The 19,914-nt window shown below is 39.8% G+C and overlaps 1 protein-coding gene and 1 long non-coding RNA gene across 6 annotated transcripts in view; one reads left to right on the plus strand and one right to left on the minus strand.

Annotated features, from left to right (window-relative positions):
* Positions 1-8,024: 8,024 nt before the first annotated feature.
* On the plus strand, positions 8,025-19,739 carry LOC147752976 (uncharacterized). Its single transcript, XR_015312616.1, has 4 exons — positions 8,025-8,359; positions 8,832-8,961; positions 13,805-13,866; positions 19,322-19,739. It is a non-coding gene; the product is annotated as an uncharacterized LOC147752976 (long non-coding RNA).
* The window catches only part of LOC111264223 (band 3 anion transport protein), a 59,701-nt gene continuing 51,899 nt past the window's right edge, over positions 12,113-19,914 (minus strand). For 4 of the 5 annotated variants that reach the window (XM_086969998.1, XM_086969996.1, XM_086969995.1 and 1 more), the window contains 3 exons: positions 17,365-17,480; positions 16,918-17,049; positions 14,114-14,569 (listed from right to left, as the gene is read on the minus strand). In XM_086969998.1, the coding sequence (XP_086826124.1) occupies positions 14,372-14,569; positions 16,918-17,049; positions 17,365-17,480 (446 nt within the window). In that variant the 3' untranslated portion in view covers positions 14,114-14,371. Of the gene's footprint in view, positions 13,200-14,113; positions 14,570-16,917; positions 17,050-17,364; positions 17,481-19,914 lie in introns of those variants that run through there. The other variant, XM_022839917.2, reaches the window with a different exon arrangement.

Here is a 19,914-nt window from a genome sequence, read left to right on the forward strand (position 1 = left end):
TTCGTTCCGTTTTTGACGTCGACAACCTGCAAGCGGAAGCTGAAAATGCGAAATAGTTTCCACATAAAAAAGGGCCATTGATGAATCACTCAGACACTGATTGAACGTAACGTTGAGCGTCACGTAAGACTACTGGTCCTGCGATGCCTAGCATATATTGAAGGATTGGTAAATATATTTGGATTGCGTACACAGTAAGACACGAGGTCACATATACAATAACAATCAGCATAGATTTCAAAGAAATATCGTAGCTTTTATTAGTTCATATGAAATTTAAACTTAAATTCCAAATGGGGCATATTCAGTAACTGTAAGTGAACAAGCTTTAATTTATGGGGGACGAAAACAGACAAGTCCATCAAGCCTTCGCAGTGTTGAAGCAGTGATATAATGCATTCCGCACCGTACATTTTATCAAGCCGCCCACTGCACGTGTTTTAGTTACATAAGTGTTCAGATTGCGTTATGTTTGTCGTAGACAGCGTGAACGATGTTGGAGCTTTTCAGAGTTCTCCGTAGTAGTAACGAGGAAATTCGGAGTCCCATGCCGTCCATTTATGCTGCTTGTTCACTGATGTATCGGACTGAACAGCACAAGACTGACTCTGTGAGTCAGAAATATCTAAGGTTTATAGATTTGCTAGTTTTTGTGTCAAATCTACTGTATAGATTATATTCATTGACAACTAAACAATCTTCAGTTGTTATAAGGTCGCCATTAGTAGGACACATAGTGTAGCCTAAAAAGGTAGAATTTCGGACATACAATGGCATAATAGTGTTACACAGTACAATTTCGTTTTTTGTCTGTATATGTCCTGTCGTTTGTCTGTATATAGCTTGTTTCTAACTCCGACTTAATGATAAAAGGAACTACGAAAGGCAGATGTCTCGTACGTAAAGCAACGGAGTGCCCTGACCGAGTTACTATTGCTAACAGATTAGTTGGGCCAATAGATCAACCGCGTTCCGGCTTAGGCGTCGTGGGTCCATTAAACGCAGACAACTTCTACACATATATGGATTTGTTAAAAGCAATACCGGTTGTAGAAACGAGCTACAATCATCAATTGAATTATGTACGGGATCTGCAATTCCAGGTAGTATGAAATTCAGTCATTTCATTCCGAGCGTTCACTCTGTGTGTGCACACTGTATTTTCACTGAAGTGTGACATATATGCAAAAATCTCGCGCTAGTCTTATTTTGAGATTGAGCCAAGGGGGTTTCATAGTTGCACGCATCTATATATTAGGACTGTTGACTACAGCGATCGAAAAGGCGATACCATCTTAGGCACATTTTTTTTAATCTATGCAAAATAGGATTTAAAACTTGTTGTACCCTTGAGAAGAATATTTTTTAATCGCTTACTCGTCATCTACTATTTGTGTTACGCCAACTATTTATGTTACAATGGTTCTATGAAATATCTCGTAAAGATCAGAATATTTTAAGCGTCCGAAGAATCTAACCCTTAGAAAACACAATTTGTAAGATTTCGAAATGTACTAAGAATCAGCGGCAAATTTAACAGAGAGTACAGCGTGGTTTTTTAGCAAATTAATAACGGCCAAAGGTAGCTTTCAGTTATGGCTGGAGATGTCGAACTGAAGAGCGAAATTTCTATAATGAACACACTCTAAGATAGATATTCCCCAAAGACTCAAATGAAATAAAATTTATCGAAATGGGTTAGTTTTAAACCGATAATCCCTTGTAAAAAATTTAAAAAAAAATGTCTCAACAGCTCAAAGACTGTAACATTTAAAAACGGTATCACACGCAAATATTATCGATAACCTAGATATCATATTAGAAAGAGCCGAACTCAACAGGACAGGCATCACATGCCGCAGTAGGTAGACAGAGGAACTTGTTTTTTTCTTTTAACACTAACTTTAAGTCAGGAAAGTAAATACAAGTGGTATGAAAAAGTACGAAACGATGCAGAACTAATCACGTTCAATTTATCTACTTTAAAATACATCTGACCATTTTTACGAATCCAAAAGGACCTGCTTGAGGCTGAGTTCTGTTCCTTTGATTGGCGCTACCCGAATACCAACTGACTTCGAATCGACGTTTGGGTCACCCAATGAGAACACAGTATTTTCCATTTATACAGATAGCCTAGGTTTTCTGTGTCATATATCAATCACAATGCAAATTAATCAAATACTATTATTAACAATGGACTATATGTAACTTCCTCTATGCTCATGAAAGATGTGAAACTTCTATGAGCATGACTCGAGAGACGCTGTTGGGCAGGGAGGGGCAGATTTGGACCTGCACATGTGGCCAGCCAAGCAAGTCACACGATTGGATGCCCTCGCCATCGGCTTCAAATACGACTAACAGAATAGAAAAAAAAAAACTTACTTCCGCGACGTTTATTTATTGTAAAAGATTGCAATCAATTGCAGTAAGTATTGCGATGTTGTAGAGACTGTAGCATTTAGATAGTTATATCGAAGGTGAAAAGAGAAAAACATTTTAGAACAACAGACATAATGCAAAGTAAGGTTTTTACTTACGGTCTATTGCTAAGGCACTTCCAGGCGTTGTCGGTCAAACTCATAACATCGCAATACGAATGAATCGGTAATCACGGGGCGAGGCAACGAGGTTGCAGACATTCCTCGATCTTTTACCAGTCCCGGTGCCCATATTGATTTTCTGAAGTTTATCATCGATCAAGGCATGTATCTGTTCTCGCGATCGCCGTAATTCCTAATTAGATAGTTCGTAGCGATGGCATAATTCGTCCCTCTGATCCGCTAGGTGTCTATCGGTGTATATTACCTTGCCCACAAGGGTCTTGTTTCGGCCGTCCTAGCGGTGTCTATTTCCTGCATTCCACCTAACGGAAGAGGATTTCAATGTTTTATTTGGACTATTCTGTGGTATGCGGCGGCATTTCGTGAAGGACAAAGACTTCAACACTTGGCCTACAATAACTTACAATCGCCTATTTGGTGCAATAACTAGTGGCACACAGATGAATACAGCTGCTAAATCTTCGCACGTACCTGTCAACCTAAAGATATCATCAGGCCCAGCAGGCTTTTTGCTAGTTTCGTAAGAATTTCTACTCAGGCCAAGAAAACGCAGGCAGTGGTTTAACTCTTAACTGCCACCTTTCTCGGCAACTCGCTATCCAACACTTTCTCGGCTCTGCAACCAGTTGCAAGACTCCTGGCCGCAGTTTTGAAAATCATATATATCGAGCGGCAAGCGCCTTGCAGCATGGATCGAGTAGAATAGCAGTACATAAGTTAAAAAAAAAAAGGACGCAAAGCGGGTACAATACCAATACAATAGATAGCCATCTAGTTCGCTCCAACCGACACATGTTGTTAATGACAATCGTTATTCTAGGACAAGCGCCGCTATCCCGTAACAAGGCAGGCAAATCTGACGAAATACGAAACGAACTCCACCACAGATGGGGACTCCATTAGCTCATTCCGAAGGCTCACGTCGAAGCGAGGTGGTTGCATGCTCGCTTCCTTCTTTAAAGCCAAACGACCGGCCAAGTTCACCAGGGGAGGGGCGGGGGGGGGGTGAGCACGATTCCCTAAATGCAACATCGACTCAGTGAAAGGCACAAAAGGCCGCAGCTCGCAAGGTCCCTCTCGCGGCAGTTCCAGCAATGAGTAACCGATCTCAGAAAATTACGTTCGACGTGCTTGTGCATGTCAAAGGATGCATCGACTTATGTAATCTGAACAGCTTGAGAGTAAGTTCTATCAAAGGCGTTTAGTTTTCTAGACAACGATGCTTTTGACGAACAGTAGCAAACTCGAAACTATCAAAGTTCTCCCCAACCACTGGATTGCCGCAAGGATGCTCTGGTGCGAACTCTCTTAGAAAATCGGACGGAGAGGCATAGTATTTTGCTAAGACAGATACTCTTATTATCGCTTATGTTCATTAATGATCGTATCTGAGCTGGTCATATTACCCGTAGGCCGCTGTTGGTAGAAAAGAAAGAACAGTACCACACGTGTTGAGCCAGCTATCAAAACCACAAAACAATTATTTATAAGTTGCTTTACCTGTCCCACCCTTAAGGAGTAATCTTGATGGGCAAATATGCCGTGTTGTTTGAGGTGGTCTGATCATGGAAGACCGGACGTAATGATGGTCAAGATACTTGCAACGTTTAGCATATATCTGTCGGTATACTGTCCATTGCAGAGGCGCGTACAACTTTTTATGCTGTGCACTGCAAACATTAATAAGGACCTTGGCACAGAACCATGGAGATCGACAGTGAATTACACGATACAGGAATCGTATTGTGTTCGATCACGCACGCACTGTATATCGCCATAAAGTGTGTGAGCGCCGGAACTAGCCTTCTACGAGCCAGAACTATTTAAACTGTTGCGTCGTCTCTGAGGTCAATTGGATACCATCATCAGCATTATATATTATGCAATGCAACACGAACTCATTGACTTTTATCGAAGTTACGGAATTACTCAGTGTGCGACCAATAAAAATTACTTGGTGGTCGATCTGTAGATCCTTGGGCGATCTCATAGATAAGGCATCAATGAAGTGTCGGTCCTGCTTAATTTCCGCAATAATTCCATCAATTTTTTTTGTAATCGGTCGATCATTACAAAGGTATCGTTCACTTCGAGCAAACAGAGCCATCTTTAGGCTATTTCTTTAGCACTACAAAGAACACATTTCTTTATAAGCAGATTTGTGCTTCGGTTGAAATCTAATATTATGAAATTTTACACAAATCACCTTAAGTCTGATTAAAGATATCCTAATAAAGGCATTTTTGTACATTTACTATTGTCAAGTATCAGCTTTTGACTTCGGCCCGACGCAACCCGTTTTATTTAAGATGTGCCACTTTAGAGCCATCTAGCTCCGCTTTTTCGACAGTTTAGTATATATGTGTATATATATATATAGGCTAAACAGCTAACGTACAAGTATTATCTGTATGTGGCTTCTGATTAACCACATTACGGATTTTAGCACTCACTTAAATTTGTGGACTTGCGATTTAAATGCGCATTCGAATTGAACATGGCGCCAAAACTTAAACCGCTTTAAAATCAGAAACAACGATTTAACACACTTTTGCGATTAAAATTAAAACAAGAGCTATAGATTCACTGCTCGTACGCCAAACAGAAGACAGGTTACCGACACCCGCGCTCCTTGCTGCAGTAGCTATTCCCTAAATATTACCCCCCCCCCCTCGAAAATTCTTTAAATCCGATATAAAAACACCTTTGTCTAATATTTGTTTGAATATTTTCGTACCATTTTGCTTTATTAACTGAAATATATAATTATGCGTTCCTATGGTACAGCTTGTTCAAATATATATTCCTTATAATTACTTACAGTATATGATTGACGTTATTAATATTAACATATCCCAGCGTGGAGTACATACATACATACGAAACGATAAAGCACGATCCTAAGGATGGAATGAATTCACAAATCAAATTGCTTGCTTTAATGTATACATATATATAGATATATGTACATACATATATATAGATATATGTACATACATATATATATATATATATATATATATGTATACATTAAAGTATATATATATAACTAGGTATTGTCGCTTGTTTAGGACAACGTGAAGTGGGTTAAGCCTACATAAGAGAAGCACGTTTACGTTTACCTGGAAGGCCCTATTTAAAAACGATGTCATCGAGTTCAGTAATCTCTGTAATGATCTCGGTAAAGTAAATGACTATTTCAAATATAAATTTTAATTCGATATGCATCTCTTTGATTTAAAGTGTAGACAATGGAAAGATTTCCTATTGTTTACCATCAGAACTGTTGCACCATTATAGACACCGTAGGGAATTGTGCCTGCCAGGAGTTCATATCGATCAGAGTGAGAGAAATAGAAAGCTTAGCTTAGAAATAGAAAGATGGGCGACTTTTCCCAGCACACTTATGAGCTGGGCGGACAATGCACGTCCTAAACAGGTCGGAAATTGTATTGGTAGGCCTAAGACGAGCACTGAGCCATTTTCTAAAGGCAACGACAGACATTTCTTGTCGTATTTCAATTCGCCTGTTTACTATGGTGTGGCCTGTGCGGCCTAACAGGCGCCTGATTTTTACTGGCCAGCTGTCACCATCATTAATCACAACAAGCCGGCTGAAACATCGATAAACGTTGAACTAATTTAGCGCCATTTGACGCAAAAACAAGCTAATGCTAGCTTTATGAGCATCATTAATTACTATTCAGTTTTATCATAGAATTAACCCGGGGTTAGTTTTGCGGTGTTGCTGAACGTACCATAGACTACAGATGAATTTGACCTCTGGACACTGCGGTTATTCTTTAATCTATGGCTAAGTATAGTCTGGAGAATGACACCTGTTTTGTCAATACGTTCTATTGGGAAAAGAAATAATGGTAACATCAATCTATCGAAGGTTTTGTTGAAGCGAGAAGTTTTTATCAAAGTGCAAAATGTTCGTGCATCGTTAAAAGCGATTCTAGTCGATGCTCAATATAGCGTAGAGCAGACGCTCGTCTAAATTTCTCGTCCTCAGGGCCACTGAATTAGACCATTGCATCGTCAGTAGCCGCTGTCATTTTCATGTTCTCTTAACTCGTTGGGTAAAGTAGCATATACGGCTACCCATGGGATCAATAACGGATTGCTGTGGTCCCGTTTCACGACGTAACTAGCCCTGTTTTAGATGAACAAAAACTGTATAACAGACGTGCGTAACACACGCAACAATCCACCTATCTACTTATCTGTAACTAACTTACTGAGCTTATTGATCAATAGCCAATTAGAAGCCCTTTGCTACAATCTTTAGAAATAAATTGGCGCAATTTTTCCATGTCACTACCAGAGATGCGATTTCAATCTGTTAAGCGGTTATAAACACAATGATCTACCCAGACCTAGCTAGTTATCGAACGTTTAATAAAGCCTTTACTCGGTGGCAATTTAATAAGTAAGCTGAAATCATGTAATGTTACGACGTAGTCGTTTTATAGTTACCAAGACCCTCGGATGAATACTATATTGTCTCGGAGTCGGTTCGAAAACCTTTCACAATCGCACTAGCGTTTCGAGCTGTGACCATCGAAGGTACTGCACGTAACCTATATACAGTCAGTTATATACGCTTCGGCATATACAGTAGGATTCGAGATTGATAGGATGCTTGATTCTCACCAAGCATCTGTAATGAATAACTAACAAGGTGACTCAGCACCGAACTTCGATGACTGGTTAATGTAACGAATCCTCTTTGTGAAATCGGTTTTTGTAAGGTGCAGGGGGGGGGGGGGGGGTTTACGGATGCATAGACAAAGAAAAAGCTTTTGCAGGCTCGTTTCATCTACTGGGTCGGACTCAAGGCACGTGTAGCTTGGCTTCCATGCAGGTAGTTTAGTTTACTCGTGGTGGTAACCATCATGACTCAACTCAGGGATTACTACTAGGGAAACCCCACACCTCCGCTACGTACTCCCACATACTTAGAAAGGATCGCCCAATTCCTATTACACTTGCCCCTCTCGTTGCACCCTTTGACTCTAGTCATCGTCGAATCTCTGTCTGCGAATTATTTCTGCTTTTCCGTTCTTTTTCATTTTGCCTTCAGGGAAAGCTACCGCAATCGTTCATCGCATGCTAGAGTTTGCTTGAACTCCTTCAAGAAAGTGTTCTATAAGTTAAACGTTCGACATATGTAAAAAATTCTTGCGTTTATGTAAGTCTATGACAGTTTACTTCTATTAATATTTTTTTCCTAAATCCATGCAGTATATATACTTTTTTGTTTTTAAATACTGGTATAACTTTATTTATTGGACCACGTTCATTAGCTATGCGTGACAAGACTTCCAAAACTTTTTCAGTAAAATTAATTTAATGAAACACTGTGACGGATTGTATGTTTAGTTCCTTGTTGTTCTTTTCAAGTATTTCTTTGTGATCCTTAGTTAAAATGCATTTTTAAGCTTTATTATTAACATCGATAACTTTTATTAGGAAATCTTGAAGAAACAAAGCTTTGCGAAGCTTTTTGTATTCGTCTACCAACCTGTCGCATCCGCCTCTTCCCCAGCAAAGGAGTTCGATTAAGTGTAGCGCGATTACGATCAAATTTTGTCAATGCGGCTGGGCTCTTTAAGTTGCATTTTGTCGCGGTCGTCAACAACGTACTTGTAGGTTTTTGAAAATCACGCGCGTATAGAATACCGTTCAGGCTAAACAATATCGCCTACGCTTGCACCATAATCATAATTTTGATTAACGCTCGATGTTCAAGCTAGAATTGTGGACGTCTGCAGTATGCGCAGATAGTAAGTTGGCTTTGAAAAACGGTACTCGCTTTTGATCATAGTTTTGTCACCTTTCTCCAATGCAACACAATCTTCGGATGTGTATTTCTGTATTTGGGCCTTTGAAAACCCTCTACTGCACACTAGGCACTAAATGTTTGTTAGTGACTACGACAGAGGAATCACGATGTCCTGGGCCTTAGCTAGTCTGTAACTAGGTGATAATTATGAAGCATCGTCATCAAACCTATGTTACAGTTCCATCATAGAAGACAAACATTTTCCCTTCTCCCTCTACCAAACCTCCAGTAATCAGCGCTCCATATCTTTTACATATATATATATATATTTTTTTTTTTTATAGGGCTTTATGGGTTTTATTGAAGATATTTTTTCAAAATGAATATATTAGTCTGAAAGGGGATAATGTTGTCTTTAAAACAAACCGTGAAGAAGTAACATCCTATCTTCTTTCTATTCCTTGTTTTCATAGGGCTCATAACCGTGCGTCGAGTTCCAGGTCCGAGACCAACAGTACCTTTGTCACAATCGACTGGCAATATCCTGCAGGCTCAATTCTCAGGGCTTACTTCTATGCGGAAAAATGAACATCCCGTTACTCGGTATGCGCTTTCCAAGTGCTGCTGCTGAGATAGCAAGCTTCAAAGGACCGTTCATTGAACCAATGATTTTATATATGTCTTGCATCGTCTTTTTCTAAACGAGAAATTGTTTCTATTCTACGAATCGGCCCATCCTTCCGGGCATCAGACTTGTTGATAAACTGTTGTCCTATTAGGAATTAAACGGAACTGCACATTTGTGCAGACGTTAGGTCCGATTGCAATACCGTTTCTGTGCCAGTCCGAATTAATAGTTCTACAAAATCATTGACTCACAGATTTCCAAGTAAGATTAGATTATATCAAAAAGCAAGCTAATTTATTGAGATCTACGGCAAATTCATCGTAAAAAGCTACACCATCGACTAGTTCTACAGCACTCGCAGAGCTGCATTGCCTCTATATGGGTTATAAGCCTGGGCCAATAAATTGATTCCTTCGCATTTATTCTTTCTATAGCGACCATATGCAGATCAAAAGGTATCATCCTATAGCATCGACGAGCCAATCCCTGCTTGGAGAAATGTATCGATTGTTTCTTTATTATTCTATTATCTGTATATATACGCCTATAGTCTATAAACGCTGGCGCTCATTACAGAACGAACCGGTCTGCCAATGTTAGGCTAACGCCTCTTCGTCGAAACGTTCAACTCTTTAGTTAAAATATTACAGCATAGGCACCGTTTCGGTTAGATTGACGTTAGCTTCAACAGTCCCATGCCTATTTCAAAATGCACCTGGTCTTCTATGATATTCTTGTACCTTTTCCCTGTAGTTAAGGGCATCGTGAATGTACGTATCAATTTGCAAGTTTGTCGATGTTGTATAGTTATATCACTCGTTGGAAAACCTGAAACGCATAAGCTAGGCCAAATAGAACTCTGTTAAATCTGCATTTTTCCCATTGCGTTACAGAAGTACATAACTCGCTTCATCTACAATTTAAGCACACTTACCGAAACGCGCTAATTACATCCGACTACTAAAAATAATTGCATCTTCTACAGCATTGAAAAATCTCTCTGTGTTTGCCAATGGATAGCAAATACGCCTAATTATCTTGCTTTGCGGTCACGGATCTAGACAAAATCGTGCAGGTTTCTTTTGTTTTGCCACTATTCCTAATCGTTACAAAAAATGGTACTTGGTTTATTTGGCCTAAAAGTGCTTCTTTTTGGAAGCTCTGCCTTCCGAAGAATCGGTGAACGCCGTTAGTACTGATCTGTCGACTGTCGGTACATATGGCTTTGGATAGTAATTTTTTTATATTTATTACTAAATATTTTACCATACGTTTCCATACACCCTAATATATTTTTTCACCTAGTTTTAATAAGGTAAATCTTTGTTGAGCTTCAACAATATGCTTAAAGAAAATCGACAAATCATTTACATGTATTATAAAAATAGTTCGGTTTATTTAATTATACCTTTCGTATCTAAATTCACTGTTTCTACTATTGTTCGTAATTAAAGCCAGCTAGCTTGGTACTCGACCATCCTGTGAGTCTCGTGTTGAGTACATATCGATGTTTTTATTGCTTTGTTACATGACGTAATATGTATGGTATTAAACAAGTTTAAAGCGTCCTTTAGCAATGGCACTTTTTGGTCCAAAAATGAACTAAAAACATAGTAGGGAGCGCTGAATTACCGCTCCCCGTCATTTACCGGACCGTCCATGTGACTTTCACGATCTTACTTTTGGCTAAGCTGCCTAGAACAATTTGGACTCTACTTCGAGTTTCTCCATCCAACGAAATTTTTCGAATTTTAGCTGAAATGGGCATCAAGATATCGTCGGCCCAATTGTGCTGAATTACATCACCGCCCGCTTGACACCCATTATTTTTTTAATTTACCGATTACTACCTTCACTTTGAGATTTCTTTCTCAGTGCATTACTCTAGCTGTTACTGCATGTCCTGCAATTGAACATAGCTTTATTGGGGTACTGTGCATCAATTGTTGATGTGTTTTCAAAAAGCGGCGCGTAAGTTTGAATATTCAAGAGTCACCTAGCCATATTTGAACGATGTACCTAACTACGTAACTGTGACTGAAGGCTATTTCCTGCATATGTTTAGTACTAAGTAGAACCGCATTTGACCGCAATTGAAGGCTGATTTAGGCAGATGCCTTATTTACTCCAGGATCGTAGTCGTTTTTACATATATCAGACGTATATAATACCATCATAGTGAAGTGCAACGTCACCACGGTCTGTTTCTAGGCTTCGAAAAACGATTCTGTTTCTATGAGTCTCAGTGCCACCTTTAAATGTTCATTACCTACAAATTTACCAAACTTGCTTGGTATCTAGAGCATTTAATGGTAAATGTATGGCCATGTAAGGTATCAGAACACATTGTTTCGTTTAGCCTACAGGTGCCAAGAGAGGTGACAATATTACATAATACAGAAACATGTAATTTATAGAATATGTAGTGTGCGATTTATGCACATGGTGTAGTAAGTATGAACTTGGCGATCGGTTACGCGACGATCGCTTTGGGCATGACGCGAAGTCTCGCTCAGTTCCCACGAGAGTATATAACTATTTTCTTATTCATGGTAAGGAGGATAGAAGGAATTCTATTTCCAGAATGGATTGACAATTATCAGATTCTCTGTAAGGAACCTGAGTCACCCTTTTATGGGATCCGTCCAAGGTCTTCCTTCAGGCCGTTCATTCCTTATGTTAGGCTCCACAAGGTTATCCTGTAAGAGGTATTTCAGCTATCTCTACGATCATCCCCGATGCCCTAGTAAAGGATTGATATTTATGTCAGTAGGCATATATATGCATGTACTTGTAATTTTCATCAAATTTAACATTACACAGAGTAATTATATTATGCAAATATACTTTATTCGATACTCAGTGAGGGCGAGACAAAATTCATTTATATTTCATTATAGTTTTTATATGATCTATAATAACTGTCTGAATTTATCTTAAGACGGCTTACTCGCAGGACAGTTCCCATAGTTGAACAAGCTCTCAATCATTCTGTTAATTATATTCTTCATATAATTTACTAAATTCTACGCACTACTATGTAACTATTAACTTTAACGAAGTCAGATTGTCTGTTGGTGTTCTACACATCGGTAAATCTCGTACATATATATAACACACCGCCAATGAAATATGGTAGACGAACGTTATTTATTTTGACAATTTCTTCGCATCTGGATAAACATTATTGGAGCCTTTATCTACATTTTTATATAGTAATGCTTCTATGCAACAACACTACTATATATAAATATGACAATCTGCATGTCTACGTAGAAACTAATACGCCATATATATATAGTATATTAGTTTGCCGTAGACGTCCACAACGGTTTTTAATAAAAGTTCCGTGTCTATTCCGTGGTAAGTACTAGTAATGTTTATAGAGTAGCACCACTACAAGTTAAACCGCAAAAGTTTTCTTATACTTCCCTAACAGAAACAAGATAACGCGTTTGCATATCCACGAATATATATATATATATATATATATATATATATATATATATATATATGAAAGATTTCAGTGCAAAAGGGCCTAAATCCATTTAGTCCAAGACGAAAAAAATCGATTTTTTATTATAGAAAAATTAAACATTAGAAGACTTGAGTTGCATTTTTAGATTTAGTTAAATAGATCTGGTTTTGATTGTTTCTGTGGTGGCAGCGTATACCATAACGGGCACAGGCCCTTTTTGCATGGGAAGCTATCTTGCAATTATCAATCAAGTCACAGAATGGTTGTTTCACGACTTTTGTTAGACCTGTTGCCGAGAATTTCCCTATGGAGTTCACATAACTTACAATTATCGGATATGTACGCTAATGATATAAGGATAGGGCTATACTCAATTACTGTTTGGTTACTCGTTACTCCCAAGTGTTAAAAAGACTGTCGCAAAATAGAAAGTGTAACTTCGTTCCTGTTATTTTGTTGCGCTAGCGTTTCTATGTGCGTCTGGGAAACGACCATAAGGCTAGCAACTTTTACCTACAACTTTACATTAACTTAATTTACCCGTTCAAAAAGTAGCGGAATTTTCGTCAGTATAATGAAGAATCAAATAAGCTAACGCTGCTTCGTCTGTCTGATGAGGCTGCAGCTAATATTCAGCTAACATTGATCCGTTTAATCTATTCAAATGATGCTTATGTATCACAGGCGAAGAGATTCGTCTTCAGGTGGATCTTGTACAGGACCCTCACCATCCAGCTGAAAAGTACACATGTGTTACGCCTCGTTTTTAGCCAGGACGAGCTGTACGCCTAAAAGTTGATCTAATACGTTCCACCGACCTACATTGTGATACGTTTATTACATTTTTCTTATTCAATAAACAGTAAAAATAGTTCGATAGAGATGCCAGAAAAGGCGTATTAATCTCATCGCCTCTTCCCAATCTAGATTTTCATACAACGCAGTTAAAATACAATAGAACAACATAAGCCGTCTTCTACCAACCGGCAGATAGTAAAAATCAACTGTAATACTTCCAGCTTCTATTTCTTCTCAGGGTCTCTTCCGATGTAACCTATTAATAGGCACAGTCTTCGGTGTCTTGCTGGTAGCTAGCTTCGGAAGATGACTGTTTAGCAGGAATATTTCTTCATGTACAAAAGACAAAAGCCACCCGTAAAGTGACTGGAGAAACAACTTCCGAGTTTCCTAGACAGTTTAATAACACATTACGCTACACCTCTATTTCCACTATATCATTTTCTACTACTATCTCTATATATTTCTATATACTACTATATCATTTCGCCATTTTGATTGTTACAAACAAGGTTTAACTCGCTTGTCTGGATAAATTTCAGATATTTCAAACCTACACGAAGCATATTGAAGACAGTAATTGGCGCTTCTTCACGCGCTTCAGGTACGTTTTTTTCGAACACAGCGCCTTTTTTTTTTTTTTTTCACTTTTGTTGCCCGGATTCGTGGTAATGGACCGATACTATTAACACCCTAACATATTAGGCCAAACCTCATGCTCGCTAGATACCATGATTTTTACTGCCAGTTTTCAACTGCCATTGAAGATTTTTATAATATCTAGGTGTAAAAGTTGCCATGTTTCTCGAAATAGGGAACGCAAACAATTTTGAAAAACAAAATAAGAAATATTTTTCTAATAAGCTAGAACCTAGAAGTTTCCCAAGTTTTAAAGAACGTACGAGCCGAAACGCTCGACGAGGGGGCTGTATTTTCGGAGATCTGCCTTCACTGGTGAAACTAGGCCTCTATCTGCTGCTTGGATACTGAACGGTCTGGCTTTTGGGCTAATTGCAACTCCGGTGGTATTTCTGGCGTCACGGCCTTTACTTCGTGGAAAAATTAGCTTAAAACTTCGCTGAGCACAGTATTTTCTGTGGAGGCAACCGTCATGGAATGAAGAAGCCGGGCGATTGCAGCAGATACGCGGGGTGGCGTTCCATGGCCGTGTGAATCGTCTGCTCCACCCGCCCATTTCTCTGCAGATGGGCTGCGGCAGTCCTCACATAGAGACTGTTGGAACGCGCTAGATATTGACATACACACTGTCCGCGTAAGTATTTAGCGTCATTTGTGGCGGCCGCGTCCTGAAAATATCCCCGAACAGGTTCTGAGAAACAGAAAGGGCCTCTACGACAGTTTATGCTCTGGTATGGCAAACCGGGAAAAGATGAACAAAACGAGTGCAATAAGCTATACCTACTAGCACAAGCAAAGACGTCTATCCGAACACACGCAACGGTCATATGAAATCTAAGAGCCCCATAAAAGGTATCGGCCGGCTCTCTCATTCTTCATGTTATGATTTGCCATGCCACAGATCGAAATCGTATTCGAACACGTCTAAGGCCCATCGAGCCTGCTTAAGGCAGAAGTTCCTCTTGTTCTGCAGGTATTTAACCGTACTGTTGCCAGGAGCCGCCGTCTATAAAGATATGGGTGGGATTTCTTTACCACCTAAACAACAGCAAAACGTGCCGTCTCCGACAAATTCGGCTTTGCGTCTTGAACCTAGGCATGCCCACTCGCCTAACCTACCGCCCAATCGACGTCCCCGTCTAAGTAAACGAGCATCACCCCGAGCGCTGCTCGCATCGGTCTGTACTTCTATTCACCAGTCTTTTCGAGGATATTGTAAGATCGATTTACTGATCAGGGTCTCCTTAAAAGCAGAGAAATGTTTCCTGATGAGGCACGATGGGTGCGAAAAGGATCCTCGATTTTAACGCGTCGTTTTTTGCAATTTTAGTTTGCAATTTCAAAGTTTTGCACAAAACGGCGGTAATGGGATGCCAGCCCAAGAAAGCTCCGTAACGGAAGAACAGTAGTGGGTGGCACTAGGGCATCCATCGCCGCGCCCTTTCTTGAATATTCATAGATTCTAACGGGAAAGATGTATATGACGTTCTGAATTACGAACGAACACTTCGACCTCCTAAAATGTAAACTGGCGGTACTGAAGACAGCACTGGAAATGGTGTAGGTATTCCTTGAACCCCCGAAAGAACATAACGAACATAAGTTAAACTAGAGCCATTTGGTACCGCAACTTCCGCAGTACCCGGCTTATCAGTTGTTGAAATGACGCGAGGACATTAGCCAACCCAAAATTCGCCCATTTGGATTAATACTTTGTAACAACTTCATAGTGAGAGGCCTGTACTTCTTTTGTGATGCGAACCCGTTGCCCCGACGTGATTCGCCACGAAAAAAAAAGTGACCATTGGTAGCTGTGGAACGATTGTAGCTCCCCCGGCTTCTCGAAGTAACGTCCTAATTAATCAAGTAGCAACCTCACCAGAAATTAATTTCAACCATTGTCAAGGTGGAACTGTAGCGGCCCTTCTGATGAACGCAGTAGCGTATCGGAGACATCCGACCTGGTCGATAGTACACATACCTGAGCACGGCCTAAGTTGATCCCTTCTTTCACATAAACTGATCGTCGCTCAAAGTTGATGATTAAACTTTGCGTGCCGTTTCCGGGTTAATAGTCACCAATCTATACGCAGTTACCAAAGTGCTTAAAAAGATACATGAAAAACCCCATTTGCTTGGACCGTAGACCTCAGTAACTTGTTGGTCTCAATTACCCATTTAAACGAGTGCCGCTGTATTAACTGGCCCTCCGTAAACTGACCGATATATACATCACCCCGACACACCCCCATTACAACCGACTGATATATACATCATATGGTTTAATTTCAAATTGTTTATTTGGAATGGCTGTCAGAAAATGATATCGCGGACCAAACTGTCGTACCTCCACTTGGCCCCCTCCGATTGCAAGTTTTATTTTCTTGGTACGGCCCATGGTTCGGTTGCGCGAACCTGAAATTATGTACTGGAGTGTTTTAAGGACCCAGCCGAGACGGCATTTGTCTCTGCGCCGGTGGCCAGTGCCACCCGGATTAACTCCACACCTTCCACTTCAACATCCGATTTCAAATTCCCAAGGAGTGGCGACCCTTAGGAATATCGGGGTGACTGCACTGACGTGGCCTGATATTTGACGGGCGTACACAGAGGTAATTAACCCAGAAGCTGCCCCGTTCCCGACAACGATACCGCATCGGCCTTGATCAACTCTTCTTCCGCTTGACCAATGGTTAGAGAAACCTTTCGTACGATCTCTAAATCATACCGTATTAGGGCCGGTTCATGTAGACGTGCCCCCACGCGTCACACGACCTGTTCTTGTGGCCACTGTCGGTTAATGACTAGAAGAGCTATTTTCTCCAGCCATTTAGATCCGGTTCCTTCAGCCTGCTGCTAACTTTCCAGGGAATGGCAGGTTGAGTCGCCCATACCCCCTTGAAGCCCGCCATTGCCACCGAATTTGCAGCAATGACGGGATTCGGAAATATATTTATTGTAATTATACTAGATAAAGAGTAGAAAAAACTTAAAAAAAATATACGATGATACTGACCAGCTGTAGCTCCCGTTCGGTAAAGAGCCACTTGAGTGATAGCCGGATCGGAATCATACAAAGAAGAACAAATGGGAACGCCAGAGCAAACGAACTCTGCTTCACAAACCATAAAAGTGTTAGACATAGAATCTGAAACAATGGTAAACAGTAGTTAGATAAAACTAAAGTATCGCAATAAATTGGTACAGTATGAATGTGGGGCTTTAATTTGAAGTGGATTTTCACGTGATAGCACGTTTTTCCGTAAAAATCGATAAAAGCATTATCGGTAGAAGATGGCTGCTTATCGCAAGCAAAAAAGGAAGGACACATCATTTTTGAACGATTATGTGCTATAAATGTACTTTTTCTTTCGCGAAGATTTTATTCCTTAACCTGCTCTACAATGCTCTGCCGACCATCTACCTTTAATAGTTTATGTAGAATATCATAAATTAATTATACTTGTAAAAGGGTGAATCCGTGCATCTTGAGGGCCCGGACCTTCTGGGCATAGGGAACCGGCGGAAAATACTTCGTCGGCTTAAGAAGTAAGATCACTCGCTCAAAAAACTGAATGCCTGTAATCAAGTTAAGAAACGAAAGTCTTAATGCACGACGATGATAGTAGATATACTGGTTGGTTTTATCTCGTGGCTATCATCTAGACAACTTACTCCACAGCTCATAGACATTACACTTATTGTCCGGATGGATAACGTCGTCAACAGTGCTTGATAAGCTTGAGCAAGCATGAGTAAATAAGTGTGCTTCAGCTTAACGGATACAGAATTGATGAAGCTTAAAGGCTTCATATATTTTTAATGACTGTGGCCGTTATGGTCTTTTGTGAATCGAGCGTATTTCCAATCTAATCGGATCAGCGTCTCTACGGAGACATTTTGTTCGATTGCGCCCATCATCGTCCGGATAATTCTGCCATGTTTTCGACTCTCGAACAACAAAATAATAAAAACCCTTTTAAATTTCCTACGTGATATTGAGTTTAACAAATGAATGAACATGTGTTGTATAAAGCAAGTGTGTATTATAAAGTGTACTCATTCTATAATACTTAACCTTTCGTCGTCTTATAAGAAAAACAGAACACTTGTACAATTCTATGAGGCAGAATAAAGCAGACATACAACAGAGCTACAATAAGTTGTCCATAGAGGAAAAAGTATATTTACAGTTAAAATAGATATTGCTCTAGCTGTAAGAGTGCGGTTTGTGTCATTGTCTCCTACAGATGTAGACTCTGTCTGATCATACATTGCTCCATTGGAACCCTTTTTTTGACGTTGTCGGACCGACACGTCTGTCACCGCCTTTTCGGTGTTGCCCGTTGCAAAATCTGACCCAGTTTCTTGTCAAACTGGCTTCTGAAAATGCACAGAATACCCACATGTTCACGTTCACACATTATTTCAGCCAATTGGGCTACTGTGTGGTTTACCGAAGTTTTCATAATTACGATTATAATGTGATTTTACTTATTTTCTCTAGCCAATGAACGCCTATCGTCTCGTCGTTTATGTTAACCGTTAGAAACGCGTTGTTAGGCAAAGATAGCCTAGAAGTAGGTTTTTTTTCCCAGGTCACCACTGTCCTGGACAAATCCGCCTCAAACTAAAGTGTGTCTTTCGTCTTGAATACATTTTAAATAGCTCTATTTAGCATCGTTATATAGTTAATTGAATCTGTGGATGTCTGGTTTGGTGAAATGGGAATGTTTGTCGCATTAGACGAAGCGACGTTTTCAGGCAGTGTCAAGCAATGCGAGCCTATTGATTCGACGATGAGACCTGGAAGTAATGCTGTTATTATAGGGATCATACTAACGTTATTGTGCGGAACGTAATGGGTGGAAGTTGATGCAAAATATTTACTAAAAAATCACACGAACCGTATCGTACTAGCAGACATAACGACGTACAGTATCTTCAGTAACACATGGCTAGAGCTGTCGAATGCCGTGGTTTTTTTTTTTTTTTCGAAATTCAGACCAGTTTTTTAATAGGTAAACAAAAGTTAGCCTTAGGACATCGCAAGCGGATATACAGATCTAGTGAGACCTGATAAATCCGGCCGATGGACCGCTAGCTTGTCAGCTATTTGTAGTAGATCAGTATTATTAATCCTCAACTCTCGCTGTCTTCAAGATTTAATTCAGCTTTTAGCGTAGATGTCCGGACAGTCGGGAGGTTCAGTGACAGCTCCGTTTGAAGCAAATCGAACGTATTTCGATGAATGCTACAGACTCTCTATTCTGTAACCAGCAATTATGTCTAGCAAACATAGAAGAGTCCAGGCGAGCTCCTACAGGCGCTGATAATTAGCCATAGCTAAATATGCTTATTTCGGACAAAATGTAACACTATTATCTAATATGGCCCCTTTACTTGAAATGAAATTTCAGGTCTAGTGTCAAACACTATGTTCAGCCAGCTTTAAAACCCTCTACATTGCCAAATGTCCCGTTACGAACTCAACCTTCCCGATGGTCGAAAAAACGATGACTCGACTCATCAGCGCGAGATTAGAAATTGATGATGATGATGATGATAATGAGTGAAGAAAAGCCTTCGGCTCAACTATGCCTTAATAGGCCACGCCATATGTGGCTTAGCATTGTAGTAAACAGAAACAACTTCAGCTTGTTTATCAGGTGTTTTCTGTTGGATAGCCTTATTGGCGACAGACAAATGGATCGTACACACATCTCTGTTGATCATTTTATTTCACTACTATTAAGTATTATTATTTATATGTATATATATTTTCCAAGCACTGAAATAAAATGTAAATTAATGCAGACGGTAAACTTAACAACTTAACGGCGGTGGGTTTGATTCATTTGAATACTTAACAAATGACCCAGTGTAATATATGCGACCTATATATTCTATGTGATCGATAGCCAGTAGCTATCGATATATCGTGATGATAAATTACTTGAATATATATATATATATATACATATATTCCCGATCCCCGTCGATTTATTATATG

This window comes from Varroa jacobsoni, unplaced genomic scaffold, assembly GCF_002532875.2.
Source record: "Varroa jacobsoni isolate VJ856 unplaced genomic scaffold, vjacob_1.0 scaffold_836, whole genome shotgun sequence".
Classification (NCBI taxonomy): Eukaryota; Metazoa; Arthropoda; class Arachnida; order Mesostigmata; family Varroidae; genus Varroa; species Varroa jacobsoni.